Source organism: Cornus florida, unplaced genomic scaffold (assembly GCF_030987335.1).
Source record: "Cornus florida cultivar Cherokee Brave unplaced genomic scaffold, ASM3098733v1 CherokeeBrave_3.0.0_Hap2_Chr09, whole genome shotgun sequence".
In the NCBI taxonomy this organism is placed as follows: Eukaryota; Viridiplantae; Streptophyta; class Magnoliopsida; order Cornales; family Cornaceae; genus Cornus; species Cornus florida.
Genome location: NW_026775579.1, coordinates 23652073 through 23665934, shown reverse-complemented (window position 1 = coordinate 23665934; position 13862 = coordinate 23652073). Strand labels below are relative to the sequence as shown.

At 35.9% G+C, this 13862-nt stretch overlaps 1 protein-coding gene across 1 annotated transcript; it reads right to left on the bottom strand.

The window, feature by feature from the left end:
• Positions 1 to 365: 365 nt before the first annotated feature.
• LOC132273601 (probable glycosyltransferase At5g25310) lies at positions 366 to 13650 on the bottom strand. The gene is made up of 8 exons (XM_059774581.1): positions 13193 to 13650; positions 12312 to 12458; positions 10828 to 10892; positions 8898 to 8967; positions 7692 to 7910; positions 1200 to 1343; positions 981 to 1116; positions 366 to 895 (listed from the first exon to the last, which is right to left on the bottom strand). Exons 1-8 carry the CDS (start codon positions 13568 to 13570, stop codon positions 666 to 668), a joined length of 1389 nt encoding a protein of 462 aa, XP_059630564.1. The 5' UTR covers positions 13571 to 13650; the 3' UTR covers positions 366 to 665.
• Positions 13651 to 13862: the final 212 nt, after the last annotated feature.

Below are 13862 nucleotides of genomic sequence, written 5' to 3'. Positions count from 1 at the left end.
ACCACACCACAATATTTTTCCCCCAAATTATGTGAATTAACGTGCCTTAGCCACCATCTCCTCCACCTCCGGTTACGTTTGCCTCCATCGACCACCGGCAAATCCTCTACCAGTAAGAAGAATGACAAGGGGTTCAATTTACCCCAAAAATATGACATAGCAAGAAGAGGGGAATGAGAGAGGAAGGGAGTGTTGGCGGATGGGTACCCAAAAAAAAAAAAGATTAGGATAGATAAAGAGGCTTAATAATGAGAGTGATTTCGTCAATTAACATGATTGATATTTTATAAATTAATTAAATAATCAAGGACAAATATGACATTTGAAGCTTGTTAAAAAAAACGATTCACTGAGTGACATTAACCGAAACCTTAGAAGGTGTGAGTATAATTTACCCAATATTAAAATGAAAGATCGAATAGAAGAGACATTTAACGTTTTCGGACAGACAATCTGTAAATTAGAGTAACATGTGGGCAAGCAAAAATAAGATCAGCTACAGAGTACAGTTCCAATTCTTGATGTCTGTATACACAAGATTGTACACCTAAAAAAAAATCTCTACAAATTGTAGCATTGGAAAAAATGGTATGACTCAGACAGATCTAAAGCATGGTTAATGCAAACACAATACTGTTAACAATAGACGATCATCTCCAGCATGTTCAAGGTAAGGGCGTGGGAGGTTTCCATTGATTAAATTCTACTAAGTTTCTGTTCACTGTAGATCCATTGTGAAGCCAGAATGTTTCACTTGACTGGTGGAATTGCCTCACTTTCCTCTGAAGTTCCCACATGATTCCATTAAACGCCGAGCAGGGCTCTGATTCAGGAGCATAAACCCATAAGCACCTCACCTGTCTACCATGGGCTATCATCCTCTCTATGTCCTCATCTGAGAAGCAAGTCAAAGGCATTAGTCAGAATGTTATGGGTTACAATACACAAATAGGATGTAAATGGGGGTGCTGGAAAGAGACCTGGTATTGATTCTAGATACTCCAAAAGCTGGGGACCTATACGATTCCACGGCCATTTGATTGATATCTGGGTGTATTCAATAACATTCTGGAAAGGTAATTCTGCATGATCTGATATGATAACTGGGACACACTCCTGTTCAGTAAAAACAGTTGTATCATCTCAACGAACCCTTCCTATCAATATAATTAGAGAGAGAGAGAGAGAGAGAGAGAGACCACAAAAAAGGACTCGTAAAAGCGAAGGGTCCATGATGACTCGCCACGCGGAGCTAGACAGAACTTGGCATTGCGGAGGTGTTGAAAATATTCGACCTTCCCCAACTTGTTAGGGCCACTGAACTTCAACTCTGGAGATTCCAACTGTTTATAGAATTAGTAAGCACATACTTTGGAGGAAGTATCATTCACATTAGATGAAGTTGCAAATATAACATTAATTAGTAAATTAAAAGAGATCACACCCAAAGTGACGAAACTATATGTATGCATGTCAACCAAATGGATTCAACGCCCAGGTGTGGAAAAACTGGAACTTCATTGTTGAGAGAATATCATAGGAGTGATTTATGAGATTGATTTTAGGAATTCTCCATCAATGTATTTTCTATATTTATCACTTGTATTCTTTCACCTACAAATAGGTGTGGTCATTGTAAACAAAACTAAGAGAATATAGGGCTTTGTGTGCCATGGAGGCCATAGTGGCTGAACCATGTTTATCCTTGTATTGTTTTATTCTTAATTTCTCTCTTCAATCTTTCATTTTTTTTCAAACATGGTATTAGAGTAGGTTTATCATACCTGAAACTAGTCTCGAATCATCATATCTACTCTTCTCAAATCTTTGGATCCACGTGTCTCAGATCTCTGGATCTACTCGTATCGGACTCCAGTCAACTTCGGGTAGTGGGATAATTATCATAGGAGTGGTTTAAGCCTTGATAGAATGTTCATAGGAGTGGTTTAAGCCTTGATAGAATGTTCATAGGAGTGATTTTAAGAATCCTCCATCAATGTATTTTTCATATTCATCAGATGTATTCTTTCACCTTAATAGAGCTCACTTGTATTTTTGTGTGCCATGGATGTAGGTTGGAGTGGCCGAACCACGTATATCCTTGTGTTGTTTCATTCTTAATTTTTCTCTTCACGGTCTTTTATTCTTTATTAACATTCATTAATATACCATGTAGGCAATTCAATCGTGCATTGTAGGTAGAATCAAGAAAACAACAATTGTGGTAGTGAAGCTAGTTCTGATTCTGGCTCTAGTATTACATTTTGCTTTTGTGAACAAAGACGAACATGTACCAATATCACTATCAACGGGAAGTATATCAATGAATACATAATGCCTATTATGGTACTAACTTGCAGTGTGTACTAATAAGGCTTATATGAGTACAGACGGAAGGGATTTTCTTCTATGTAATGAAAAATATCTATTTGAGTAGTCTATCATACTACTCCTGAATCAATGAGATAGATGACTATATAGATGAGCTGAATATGTATCTCAATGGTTTCTGTAGATAGGGTTTTCTCATATTGCACAAGAGTTTCCGTGGAGGAGGGTCAACCCTCCTCCGGCAAGCTGGTGGGAGCATGTTCTACCCATATGGGATCACCACCACCACCTAAACCATAGAGCAATCTTTTTAGCGATTTGGCCTCTTCTTTCCTTTGCCAACGTGGAGTTTGTTCCAAACTACAGGTCTGGTGAAAAAGTGACCATTGAAGATTCTGATGTTGCTGAACAGGTTGATTATTGGTGTAACTCAATTGCTGGCTACGTGTTAGGGAAACATCCATACTTCCCTTTCTTCAAAAGGTTTTTAAGTAGGCTTTGGAAGACGGGCTTTGCGATGAAGGTGATCATATTGAATGATGTGGCTGATATGGAAAGAGTTTTAGCAAGAGTCCACTCCTATGAGGGCCGTCCCATTGTTCCCAATAAGTGGCATAAGCATCCTAATCAGCAGAAAGATATTTTAGGCTTGGTGCCAATTTGCATCAAAATCCATGACATACCTATCCATTGCCGAAGTGTTAAAACAATATCGATGCTCTGCTCTAAGTTCTCAAAACCTCTATTTATGGATGAAATATCTCTTGCTCGGGAGAGAGAGGATCATATGTTTGAGTATTGATTGAAGTAGATACCCATGATAATCTACCAGAAGATGTCGAATTTGTGCTGCATGGGATCACACATTGTGCTTCAATTGAATACACATGGAAACCCCAATTGTACAGTGCTTGTCATGCTATCCATCATTTGGTTGGGAACTGTCCAACAAAAAAAGAAGTTACAATCACAGCCAAAAGGACAAGCTGTTTGGAAGATTAAGAAAAAAGGGAAAATGGTTGATGAAGTCGGTCACTCTGCTGATGTTCAACAACACAATTCTGGGATTCCAATCAATGAACATAATGTTGTTGAATCATTGTCGGATGTGGCAGTGGAGAGGTCTCCTACTATTCAGACTCCTGTGGATCATGGTGGGATGGAGAAGACCATAACAGAAAGTTCAAATAGGAAGAACATGTCTCAATGCTTGATTATTATTGCTGGAGATGCCACTATTACTACGATTGACCCCTAATTTAATGCCCCATCTAAAATTGCTGAAGAGGTTGCATTGAAGAATCCTTTTGATGCTATAAACACTGATGAGAACCTAGAAGAGTTGTATCAGACTAGCCAATCTCCAATACCAGGAAAACAAACATCAAAGAAGAAGAAAAATAAAAAGAAACCTGCAGTTGTAGAAGTTACCCAAAGGGTAACTAGAGGGCAATTAGCTATGGGTGGGGCTCCATCCCAAGTTTCCCATTGATTGGGTTCTAGAATATGGGGGGCTTGAATCGCCCCCATATGCAGAGAGAGGTAAGAGATTGGTTTTCTCAAGTCTCTTTTAGTTTAGTTTTTCTGTTGGAAACTAGAGTGAGAGAGAATAATTTTTAACAGAAACTCTTGGAGCTGGGCAAATAATTATACTTGCAATACCCTTGGTTGTATATGGGTTGGGCGGGATAGCCAGGTGTTTGATATTGTGGTACTTAATATGACTGATCAGTGTATGCATATTCATGTAAAGTGTCATTATAATAAATAAATAAAAATGCTTCTATGCTTGCCTAATTTATGCTGCTAACTTGGAATCAGATAAGAAAAAACTTTGGTGCACACTGCATGAGTATACTGGTATACTGAAAATGTGATGGTCTCCCCAACTAGATGCTCAGATCAATATGTTACGTTACTCTTATCAGACTTTCAGATTGCTCAAGACCCTAAGCAATTTAGGTTCTTGAATACCTGGCATAATCAGCATATGGTAGAGGATGTGATCTATTCAGCTTGGACTAAGAATACTATGGGTGATCTTCCGCAGCAGATGTGTTCCAAGTTAAAAGCAGTGAAAATAGTTATGAACGAATGGAATAAAACTCAGTTTGATTCTATTCATCAACATGTTATCAGTGCAAAGACTGCTTTGGATGATATACAGCTTAAACTTTTGAATGATTCTTTCAATCAGAACCTGATTGATGGAGAAAAAGAAGCTAGAAGGAAGGATGTGGCTCTGTCAAATGAAGATGTTTTAGTACGCACAAAAGTCATGGATAAAATGGTTGAAAGAGACAGATGGATACATCAAGTTCTTTTACCAAAAGATTAACTATCATAGATCAATTAATTCAATCATTGCCTTGGAAGATAGTTCAAATGGATCGACTTCAGATCAGGATAAAATTAAGCAGATTTTGGTGGACTACTACAAGGACTTCTTTGCAGTTCAGAGTAATAACCATGATCAGATTATGCAGCAACCTAGAAGAACCTTTTCTGCTTATGCAGCTACCTCTTTGGAAGAGCCTTATTCTATGCAAGAAATTAAAGATGTGGTCTTTAGTATATATCGTGATGGGGATGGGCACTGGGTAAATAAAAGTATATAAGAGAGCGTTCAAAAGGGGAATGCATCCCGAAAGCTATACAAGACCCAAAAAATCCACAATTTCATCTGAAGATATACAATTTCTCCCCATCTATGTTACATGGACTCTTCAAAAGTACCCGTGTCGGACACCTATTACTTGGACATGGGTATGGGATGCATGAAACGTGTGCGACACTTTTGGTTGGACATGTATTTAAAAAGCATATCCAATCATTCAAATATATTATATTTTTAATTTAAAATGAGTTAAATGCTTATATTGAACATTTTATTAGATAAAAACATTACTCTACTCTAGAAAATAAAATAAAATGCATATTTAGCAGTATCCGTGTGTCCTTCTGTTTGGAGATTTGACACATCCGACACATGGATACATACCTGTGTCCGACACACGTACCCGAATCCATGTAACAAGCTCCCCATCACCCAGCTAAAAAGAGAATAAACAATAGAAAATTTCAGCACCCCAATGGAGGATTCCTTCCCATCAAATATGTGAGTCAAGATTTGACTACAGCAGTGCATTATTTCTTTTGTAGTTCAAAACTTACAAAAGGTGTTTCAAGTTCTTTCATAACCCTTATCCCTAATGCTATCTTTGGTTGGAGGGAAGGATTGAGGGGGATGGATGAAAGGAGGGATGGATAAACATTTTCAAGTTTGGTTCGAGGGAAGGAAAGAGAGGGAGGAAACAAGGAGGAATGCTTCATCCCTCCTTCCTTTATGTTTTTCTATCCACCCACTTTTGAGGGGAAGAGAGGAGAGAAAGAAAGCATAACTACCTATAAAATTGTAAATTACAATTTTAACCTTTTTAAAAATTTTGAAATAATATCTACCCTTTATAATTTTATATAATGAGGGTATATTGGTAAAAAGAATATAAAAACTCTCCTTCCCTCCCTCCCAACCAAACAAGAAAAAACTATCACTCCATCCATCCTTTCTACTATCCATTCCATTCAACCAAACAAAAAAATGGGAAAGACACCTTCCCTTCCTTGGGAATACCTCATCCATCCCTCCCCCCATCTCTTCATCCATTTTTCCATCCCTCCAACCAAACGAAGCATAAGAAAGACAAGTGTGCCACACTCTCATATTTTAGACCCATTGCTTTGTGTAATTTTCTATACAAGGTTATATCTAAACTCTTGGCAAATAGGATTGCTAAATTTCTCCCTTCTCTGATTGGGAAAGAGCAATCTGCCTTTGTGAAAGGAAAGATTAATTCAGGATATCGTCATTTTCTCTGATGTGCTTGCGAGGGTTTAGGAAACAAGTGGAGTGAAAGACTTATGGCCCTTAAGGTGGATCTGCATAAAGCATATGATTCAGTCAAATGGAGTTTTTTAGAGCAAATGATGAGAGCCGGAGTAGATCTCATGAGATCTGTTTTAACTTCTTTTACCTACTACTGGTGCTCAGTTTTTAGCTTCCCTCTACAGTTATCAAGCTTTGGAAAACAAAATGAGAAAATTTTTATGGGGCACCGCTGAAAACAGCAGGAAACTTCATAATTTGAAGTGGACTATGGTTACTTGTCCAAAGGATGAGGGTGGATTTGGGATTAGAAAGATTGATGATATGAATTACATTGCTAAATGCAGATTGGTATGGGACTTTGTCAGGTCAAAGGACAGCCTGTGGGTAGCCTGGTTTGAGTACTAAAACACGGCTAACTGCTCTTACTGGAATTCCATTCCTCGTGCATCTCAGTCCTGCATTTGGAGGAGTATGATAGCAGTAAGACACTTTATGTCGCAGCATATCAATTTCAGATTTGGAACTGGTACTTCTACAAGGTTATTTGACAGAGCTAAACTCTTATTCAGAGGTTCTTCTATAGAATCTAGGGACTGAATCTCACCAGGGATGCTAAACTAAGTGGCCTAATTACAAATAACAGATGGAGCATTCCAAGACCATATACAGCCATCTTGCAGCAGTTACAGAATTTCCTTCTGCCTGTTCCTGTACAGTCTGGTTCGGATTCCAGTTTATGGGACGATGGAGCTTTCAGCCTAAAGTCAATTGGTATAATTTCTGCTGGAATAACTATAGACAAAGGATATCCTCCTCTTGTTGCTTGCTGCTTCATGACAGGTTACCCTAACTAATCTGAGGAAGATAGGTATGATGGTTGTTGCTGTTTGCCACAGCTGTATGGCTGCTGCTGACTCAAGAAATCATCCCTTTGTTTGGTGCCCATTTTCTTCTACCATTTGGGAATGGCCTTCAACTCGTCTCTCATGGAATTTACAAGGTGCTACTACTCTGACACAACTTACTGACTGGATCATGCACTCACAATGGTCTCATACTGCAAAGAAGATTGCTAGAATGCTATTTTCAATAGCTATATGGCATATATGGACAGAAAGGAACAATAGTTTACATGATGGTAATACTAAATCAGCTGTGAAGGTTGCAAAATTGATTTATTGGGAAGTTTTAGGTATCACTGGCTGCCAATTTGAAGATATGCTGCACTCGTAATGGTGTTTTTTCCTTTTTTGTACAATGAGGGTATGCCCTCATTTGATCTTCATTTGATCTTCATTATTTCAATATTTGTAAAATAAAAATAAAAAATCCATCTTGCCCGGGAAATATATATATGTATATCAATGATTTTGTTTGGCAATAAAGCTAAAACTTTACATGACGCTTTAAAGTTTCTGCAGGAAAGAGAACTTCTGCCAAGACAAGCATGAAGCTATGGAGAAAGACATACCTTTTCTGGGAATTGCTTTGCAAGCTCCACCAATTGAAGGCGACCCACCTTACCTTGTGCTCGACCTAAAAAGTTTGCCAAATATTTCCTCTTTGATAAAGGCAAAGGTTGGACCAACCTGGCACCATGAGTGGTCATCCCATCATCAACATTTCCGGGGATGATGATATCTTTCCATGTATTAAAAGCACTTGTGTCTCGCTTGTCTGTTCGATCCCCCTGCATTAACATACATACAACATTCTTAAGTAGGAGCAAATTAGCAAGACAATTTTAATAAGAACCAACATGCAAACAACTGCAAGAAAGGAACAGAACCTTAAAACGCCTGTTGTGACATGCACCCAACACAAGCAAATATAATTATATAAATATTGAAGAATGACGACTAGTTTATTTATTTTACATCATGTTATTATCAGCACTATCATCATTTCTGCTGTCAAATGTCAATGTGTATTCTCGTGTTGAAGATCAAATATGAAAGCATGAGGACACAAGTCTGAATTGACTATCAAAATATGGTAGGACTAAGAAGTTCATAGTTGCTTAATGCTTTTAGAATGTCAACTGTTTCGAACAAGAAATCTGAGGTGGTTTTACCTGTTCTAAGGTAAATATGTTCGTATAGTATAATCCACATTCCACACTATTATCTTCAGGTTCTTGTCACATTGGCAAGATCTTCCAGTAATATCAATGCCATATGCCAAATATAAGCCACCTGATCCATGGACCATCCAGTAAAATATGACACAAATTGAATGTTTGTTGATGCCCTAGAATGGTCACGATTCTGAAAACAGGAAAGATAATTGAGGTCGTGATGAGGTCAAATTGCTATATAAAAAGAACAAAGGCCCGACATTTGCATTTGTTATAATTATAATTCCAGAAGCTCCCAGAATGAAGAAGAAAGTAAAATTTTGAATTTAGTTCCATATTTTTACTTTCTCCAAGTTGTGACTCATTAGTGATTATATCCACAACTTTCTTATAATCACACCAATCGCTTCACTTCAAAGAACGATAAAGCGCTTCCACTTAATGTTCTTTGAGATAAGCTGATAGAATCGGAAGTCTAAGACCAGATGTCAATACCGATAAGCCAGTCATTAGGAGCAAAGTTTCAGTCTGGTGGTACCAAGTTCACATGTCCTCTTAAAAGAAAGCACATAAAATGTGTTTTGGAGGTAAGAGTGGTACCTCGGGAGTAAGAATTATGGAACGATTCATATATGTTGACCAGGATCTGAACAAGTGGGCTCCAGCGCCACTGCAATAGTGAAAGTAAATATTTCATCATTACAAAAAAAAATAATAAAATAAAAATAAAAATAATAAATAAATAAAAGAAGAAAGAAGCTTTATACAAATAAAGGACAGTAGTCACTCAACAATTTTATGTAAATGAAAGCACAGTTGTGCTATTATAAATTTTAGCGTGCATGGAATTCTATATCTTTTGTATCAGTGTAGCATTTTTACTGAATCGTTGACAAACAAGGACGTGATTGGTTATGAGTGTTGAACTGTACTTTTTTTTTTTTTTCTAGGTTAATGTTAATAAAAGTTAATTTTGTATTATTATTTTCACTGGTTTTTATAATTAAAATGACAACTAAAATTGTAAACCGTAAATATGATAAGAAGTATTCAGATATCCTTTGCTGGTACAAGTGAATATTACATGGCATCCCATTCTGAGAAACAAATAAAATTTTATAGTTTTTTGCTCTAGATTCTTTTATTTTTATATTGATAGCTTTTTATATTGATATCTAAAAGTGTAAATGTAGTAATGGAACTGAGTCTCTTAGTTTAAAATGAGAATATGTGGGGAAAAATGAAAAAAATAAAAAACAAAAAGAGAAGAATGAGGTGTAGAGATGATCTTAAGAGCATTGTCACATTCATGTGCTGATGTGAGTGGAAAATGAACTGTCAATCTCTCCATCTTTTGATCTATCGCCAAAAACACCCAGCCCCCCCAACACACACCCCCCCCCCCCCCCCCCCCCCTTTTTCTCTGATCTCTCTCTTTTTTTATATAAGTATTGAACCCCGTTAGCCATTTTGTCACTTGATGTATCAGAATGTCATGTTTTATAATGTAAAACTTTAGCAGTAATAATGTCATGTTTTATAATGTAAAACGTTAGTAGTATCAAGTGTGAAAATGCGATTTCCAGTTACTTCGTGCAAATAATGCCAAGGGTTATATATCCAATTGCCCCTCCCAATACCCTCGATTAACGGAGACCACACTGGTTAATGATCCTTTTTACTAATATCATATTTCATAATAATAACTTGGATTGCTTACTTTGAAATCCAGGCATCTAATATTTATTTAGATCAAATGTGTTTTGAGTTACAACAAACACCATTACATTATTATACAGAAAATATACTGGTCCCAACCTGAGATCAAGCCATGCCTGTTAATATATAAAAAACAAAATGCAGTTTCCTATTTTGAAATACCTACAAACCTCATTGGTTAATTATGAAATAACAAGTAAAGTAAGTGAAATTTAGAAGTAATAATTGCCAATTTCAATCAGCAAACAGAACCAAAAGGTTTATAATTAAAGCTATTGTGTCAAGTTTTAGGACCAATGAGCAGAATGGAAAAATATGATACATGTAACTGACCTCAAATAGTGATAAAAGGCTTTCTTTGTTTGTTGTAGTACTCTCTTAATGTAATCTTAAGTAGTTGGGAAAAAGGTTTTATTTGTTGTTGTAAATTCTTACTTACCTTTGAAACAATATTCTTTATTTGTTGTTGTAAATTCTTACTTACCTTTGAAACAACATTACAATGGTATTCTAATAGGAATAGGTTTAAAATTAAATAGGTTTAATATTTCAACTTATTTACAACCAAGACAAAATTATATGTCAACCAAAACATGTTTGGCCGAGCGTCCACTGAGAAGCGAATAAGAAGAAACACACCCCAGACCAAAGATCAAATTAATCATATGACATCCTCTTAGTACTTCCAAATCATGTATCCAATAACAAGAAACAAAATTATTTTTTGAGTCCACATACATTAATGATGGTATATGATGATAAAACTTTTGAATCAAGAAACATTAAAAATATCAAAACCAATAAATTATACCTTGGGAAGACAAATATGTGGTTGCGTCCACCAGAAAGCCTAAAATATGGCATTTGACTTAACACCTGAAGGAAAAAAGTGAAAATATGATCAAAACAAAACACTTTCCATGTAACTAATAAACACAGACACTTCTAAGGAGGTAAGGAGTTGTTTTGATGACAAACACATGTTGAATGCTAAACTTTTCGAATACCTGATGACAAACACACATTGAACGCTAAACTTTTCGAATACCTTAACACGTCCACAATCTAAAACAAAAATTCTTAATTTCAAACAGTAAAAAACACTTTCTTGAATCTTCACTAACATATTACCTAGGAATATCTAGAAGTAGCCTGTAAGTATTGACTTTTTTTGGCATAAAAAATATTAGTGTAAGGAAAAAAAATTATATATATAAAATTTATACATATATATACACATATATCATGCTTAAAAAAAAGTGTAATACAAGAAATTTTTATCAAAGGAACGACAATAGGAAGAGAGGAAAATTAGGAAATGATAAAGTGATGCATGGTGATGCAAAAAGACATTTATGAACTAATATAGAAAGAAACACATATATACATGTTCATGTCATGCTCATATTATGCCTTTGTTTAAGAGATAGGATAATTATTGATTCTTTTTTTTTTTTTTTTGACTAGTAAGAGATAGGATAATTATTGATTCTTATCAAGTCATATGTTATGAATTTAATGTCAAGGCCACAACATTTCATATTTACATATCTCAAAGTAATTATGACGTGTGTAATCTACTTTTTGTGCATAAATATAATATTTCTCTATTGTTGTAACCTTGCCAACCACCATTTCCTACTTATTACGATTTGATGTGTCAACATTTTAATGATGTCGTATTAATGTCCTTTTCAGCATTCATACTATTTAAGAGAAAGAAAGAAAAAAAAAATTGATGCTAATTAATGCTAGCTGCAAACCAAAATATTTGAAATAACTACATTAACAATTAATTGTGATTTGACACATTTTCACACATGAAAAAGGTCTAATGTAGCCATCATAGATCAAAATATCAAAATAATCAGCTAAGGGAAAAAAAAAAAAAATCATAATCCCAACTAAATGAATCATAATCCCAACTCAGCTAACTAAACCCCCCAAGGGAATGAAATAGTTGGTAAGGAACTACACTTATAAGTAACAAGGTCGGAGGTTATAAGTTAGATTCCCCTCCCTTGAGAGATGCCTCGCGGAGAGTTTCCATGGATATAATCCGCATGTGAAATTGGAGCTGCCATGTGTTCGGAGGGAATTAGTTTCACTCAAAGGGTGAGGGACACCCCTCTAGTCAGCAAAAAGAAAGGGAACCAAAAAAAAAAAAAAAAAAAAACCTCCGCTGACTAAACAAAATGCTGATGTAAAAAAGCAAGTTGCAAGCATCTTATTGAACAAGCAAACTATTACTCATTCCAAGTTGGTGTAGTTTCAAGCAATAAAATGTAGCAATACCTTCACATACGTCTGGTTAATTTCTTTATCATTCAGACCACCCATCATACGAACACATTTAACATAAGTTGGTACAAAAAACAAATCTGCTTCCTCTTTCTTTCTTGTTCGAAATCTCGAGTGTAAAAGCATTCTGTGTATCTTAACCTACAATTGATAATAGAAAAATCAGAACAAAAATAATATAAACATTGAAGTTCACCTATAAGAAATCACCAAAATAAAGATTTACATGTAATCAGTGCTGAGAAAATTCAAATCTTGTAAATTTTACTTTTTAGGACAGAAAGAAAAACCCCCAATTAACAGAGCTAACACAAAAATGCCACTTGGCTGATTCAACATTTCATTTCGGTTTCTGGAAATACATAGACAACAGATTTCAAAGGGAGGGAATATATCTGGAAACGCATACGTAAGAGGGCGATATGTGGATGCAAATATTTGGGCCATGAAATAGCAACTTTTAGTTTCAAATTTTGTTCCATTTTCTCTCTCTTATTGGCTCTTCCCTACCAACTGAATGGTTAGAACAAATATATGCCAAAAACAATTAATTCTTCACCAAAAAAAATTAAATAATCAAAGAACAAAACTGCATGTAAATTTTAACTTAAAAATACACCAATTATGTACTTTTCTTTAACCTAACATGATCATATTAAATACTAAATTCACAACAGGATTGAAGAAAACACTCAATAGTTTTGCATTGATTACACCAAATACACTAGAAGTACACAATATAAAACTGAACCTGCCCAAAAAAATAACCAATACTAAATCAAATTAAACCTAAAAATCTCATTAGATGTATTAAATTCATTCAATGCTAGAACCCTATAAATGATTAAACATAAAATTGAGGAACAATCAATCACCTGAGTGCCCCATTGTCCTTTGATGCAAGAATCAGCAGAGATCTTGCCGTCCCGACCATACATCAAGGTCTTGAGGCCGTCGATCTCCAGCTCATCGTATACATAGATCTTGAGGGAGAGGTGGGACCCGAACCCTCGTTCGGGCCACGAAATGGAACCTTCGTTGTTGTCGAATCGGACGACGCCGATTTGGGATCTGGTTTGGCCATTGAACGAGGAGGAGTAGTTGCAGGAAGCGAGTGATGATTGGTCGAAGAGTCTGGTGATGAAGAAGGTAGTCGCGATTAGGGCTAGGGCACCAATCTGGTGGGTTCGGGTGCACGGAGACTGGTGGTGTGATAAGAATGGTCTGTTCTTGTTGTTGTTTAAGCTTCCCATTCTCAGTGAGACTGAGGTGTGACGGAAGAGGAGGATCGTTTTGGTTCGCAACTCGAAAGTGGGGAAGAAGATGATGTGGAGAGGAACGCGGTGTATTACGGCGTCGTTTTATTTAAGTACAATTGGTGATGTTGAGTTGTGATATTTTGTGTCGGCGGATTATAACTTAAAAAGTGTTTAACTCGATAACTCATTTATAATTAATTAAACTCAAATATGTCTGATGATTATTTTATATTAGTATTAAAAATGACTTGTTTAATTAAATGATAATTTGTAATGATTAATAGAA

Excerpts from the sequence above, each read along its gene's own strand:
- LOC132273601 (XM_059774581.1), bottom strand. The coding sequence starts at position 13,570 with ATGGGAAGCTTAAACAACAACAAGAACAGACCATTCTTATCACACCAC. Across the intron at positions 12,459-13,192 it reads AAGGACAATGGGGCACTCAG|GTTAAGATACACAGAATGCT; the intron begins GTGATTGATTGT and ends TATCAATTGTAG. Across the intron at positions 1,117-1,199 it reads TTTACGAGTCCTTTTTTGTG|GAGTGTGTCCCAGTTATCAT; the intron begins GTCTCTCTCTCT and ends TTTACTGAACAG.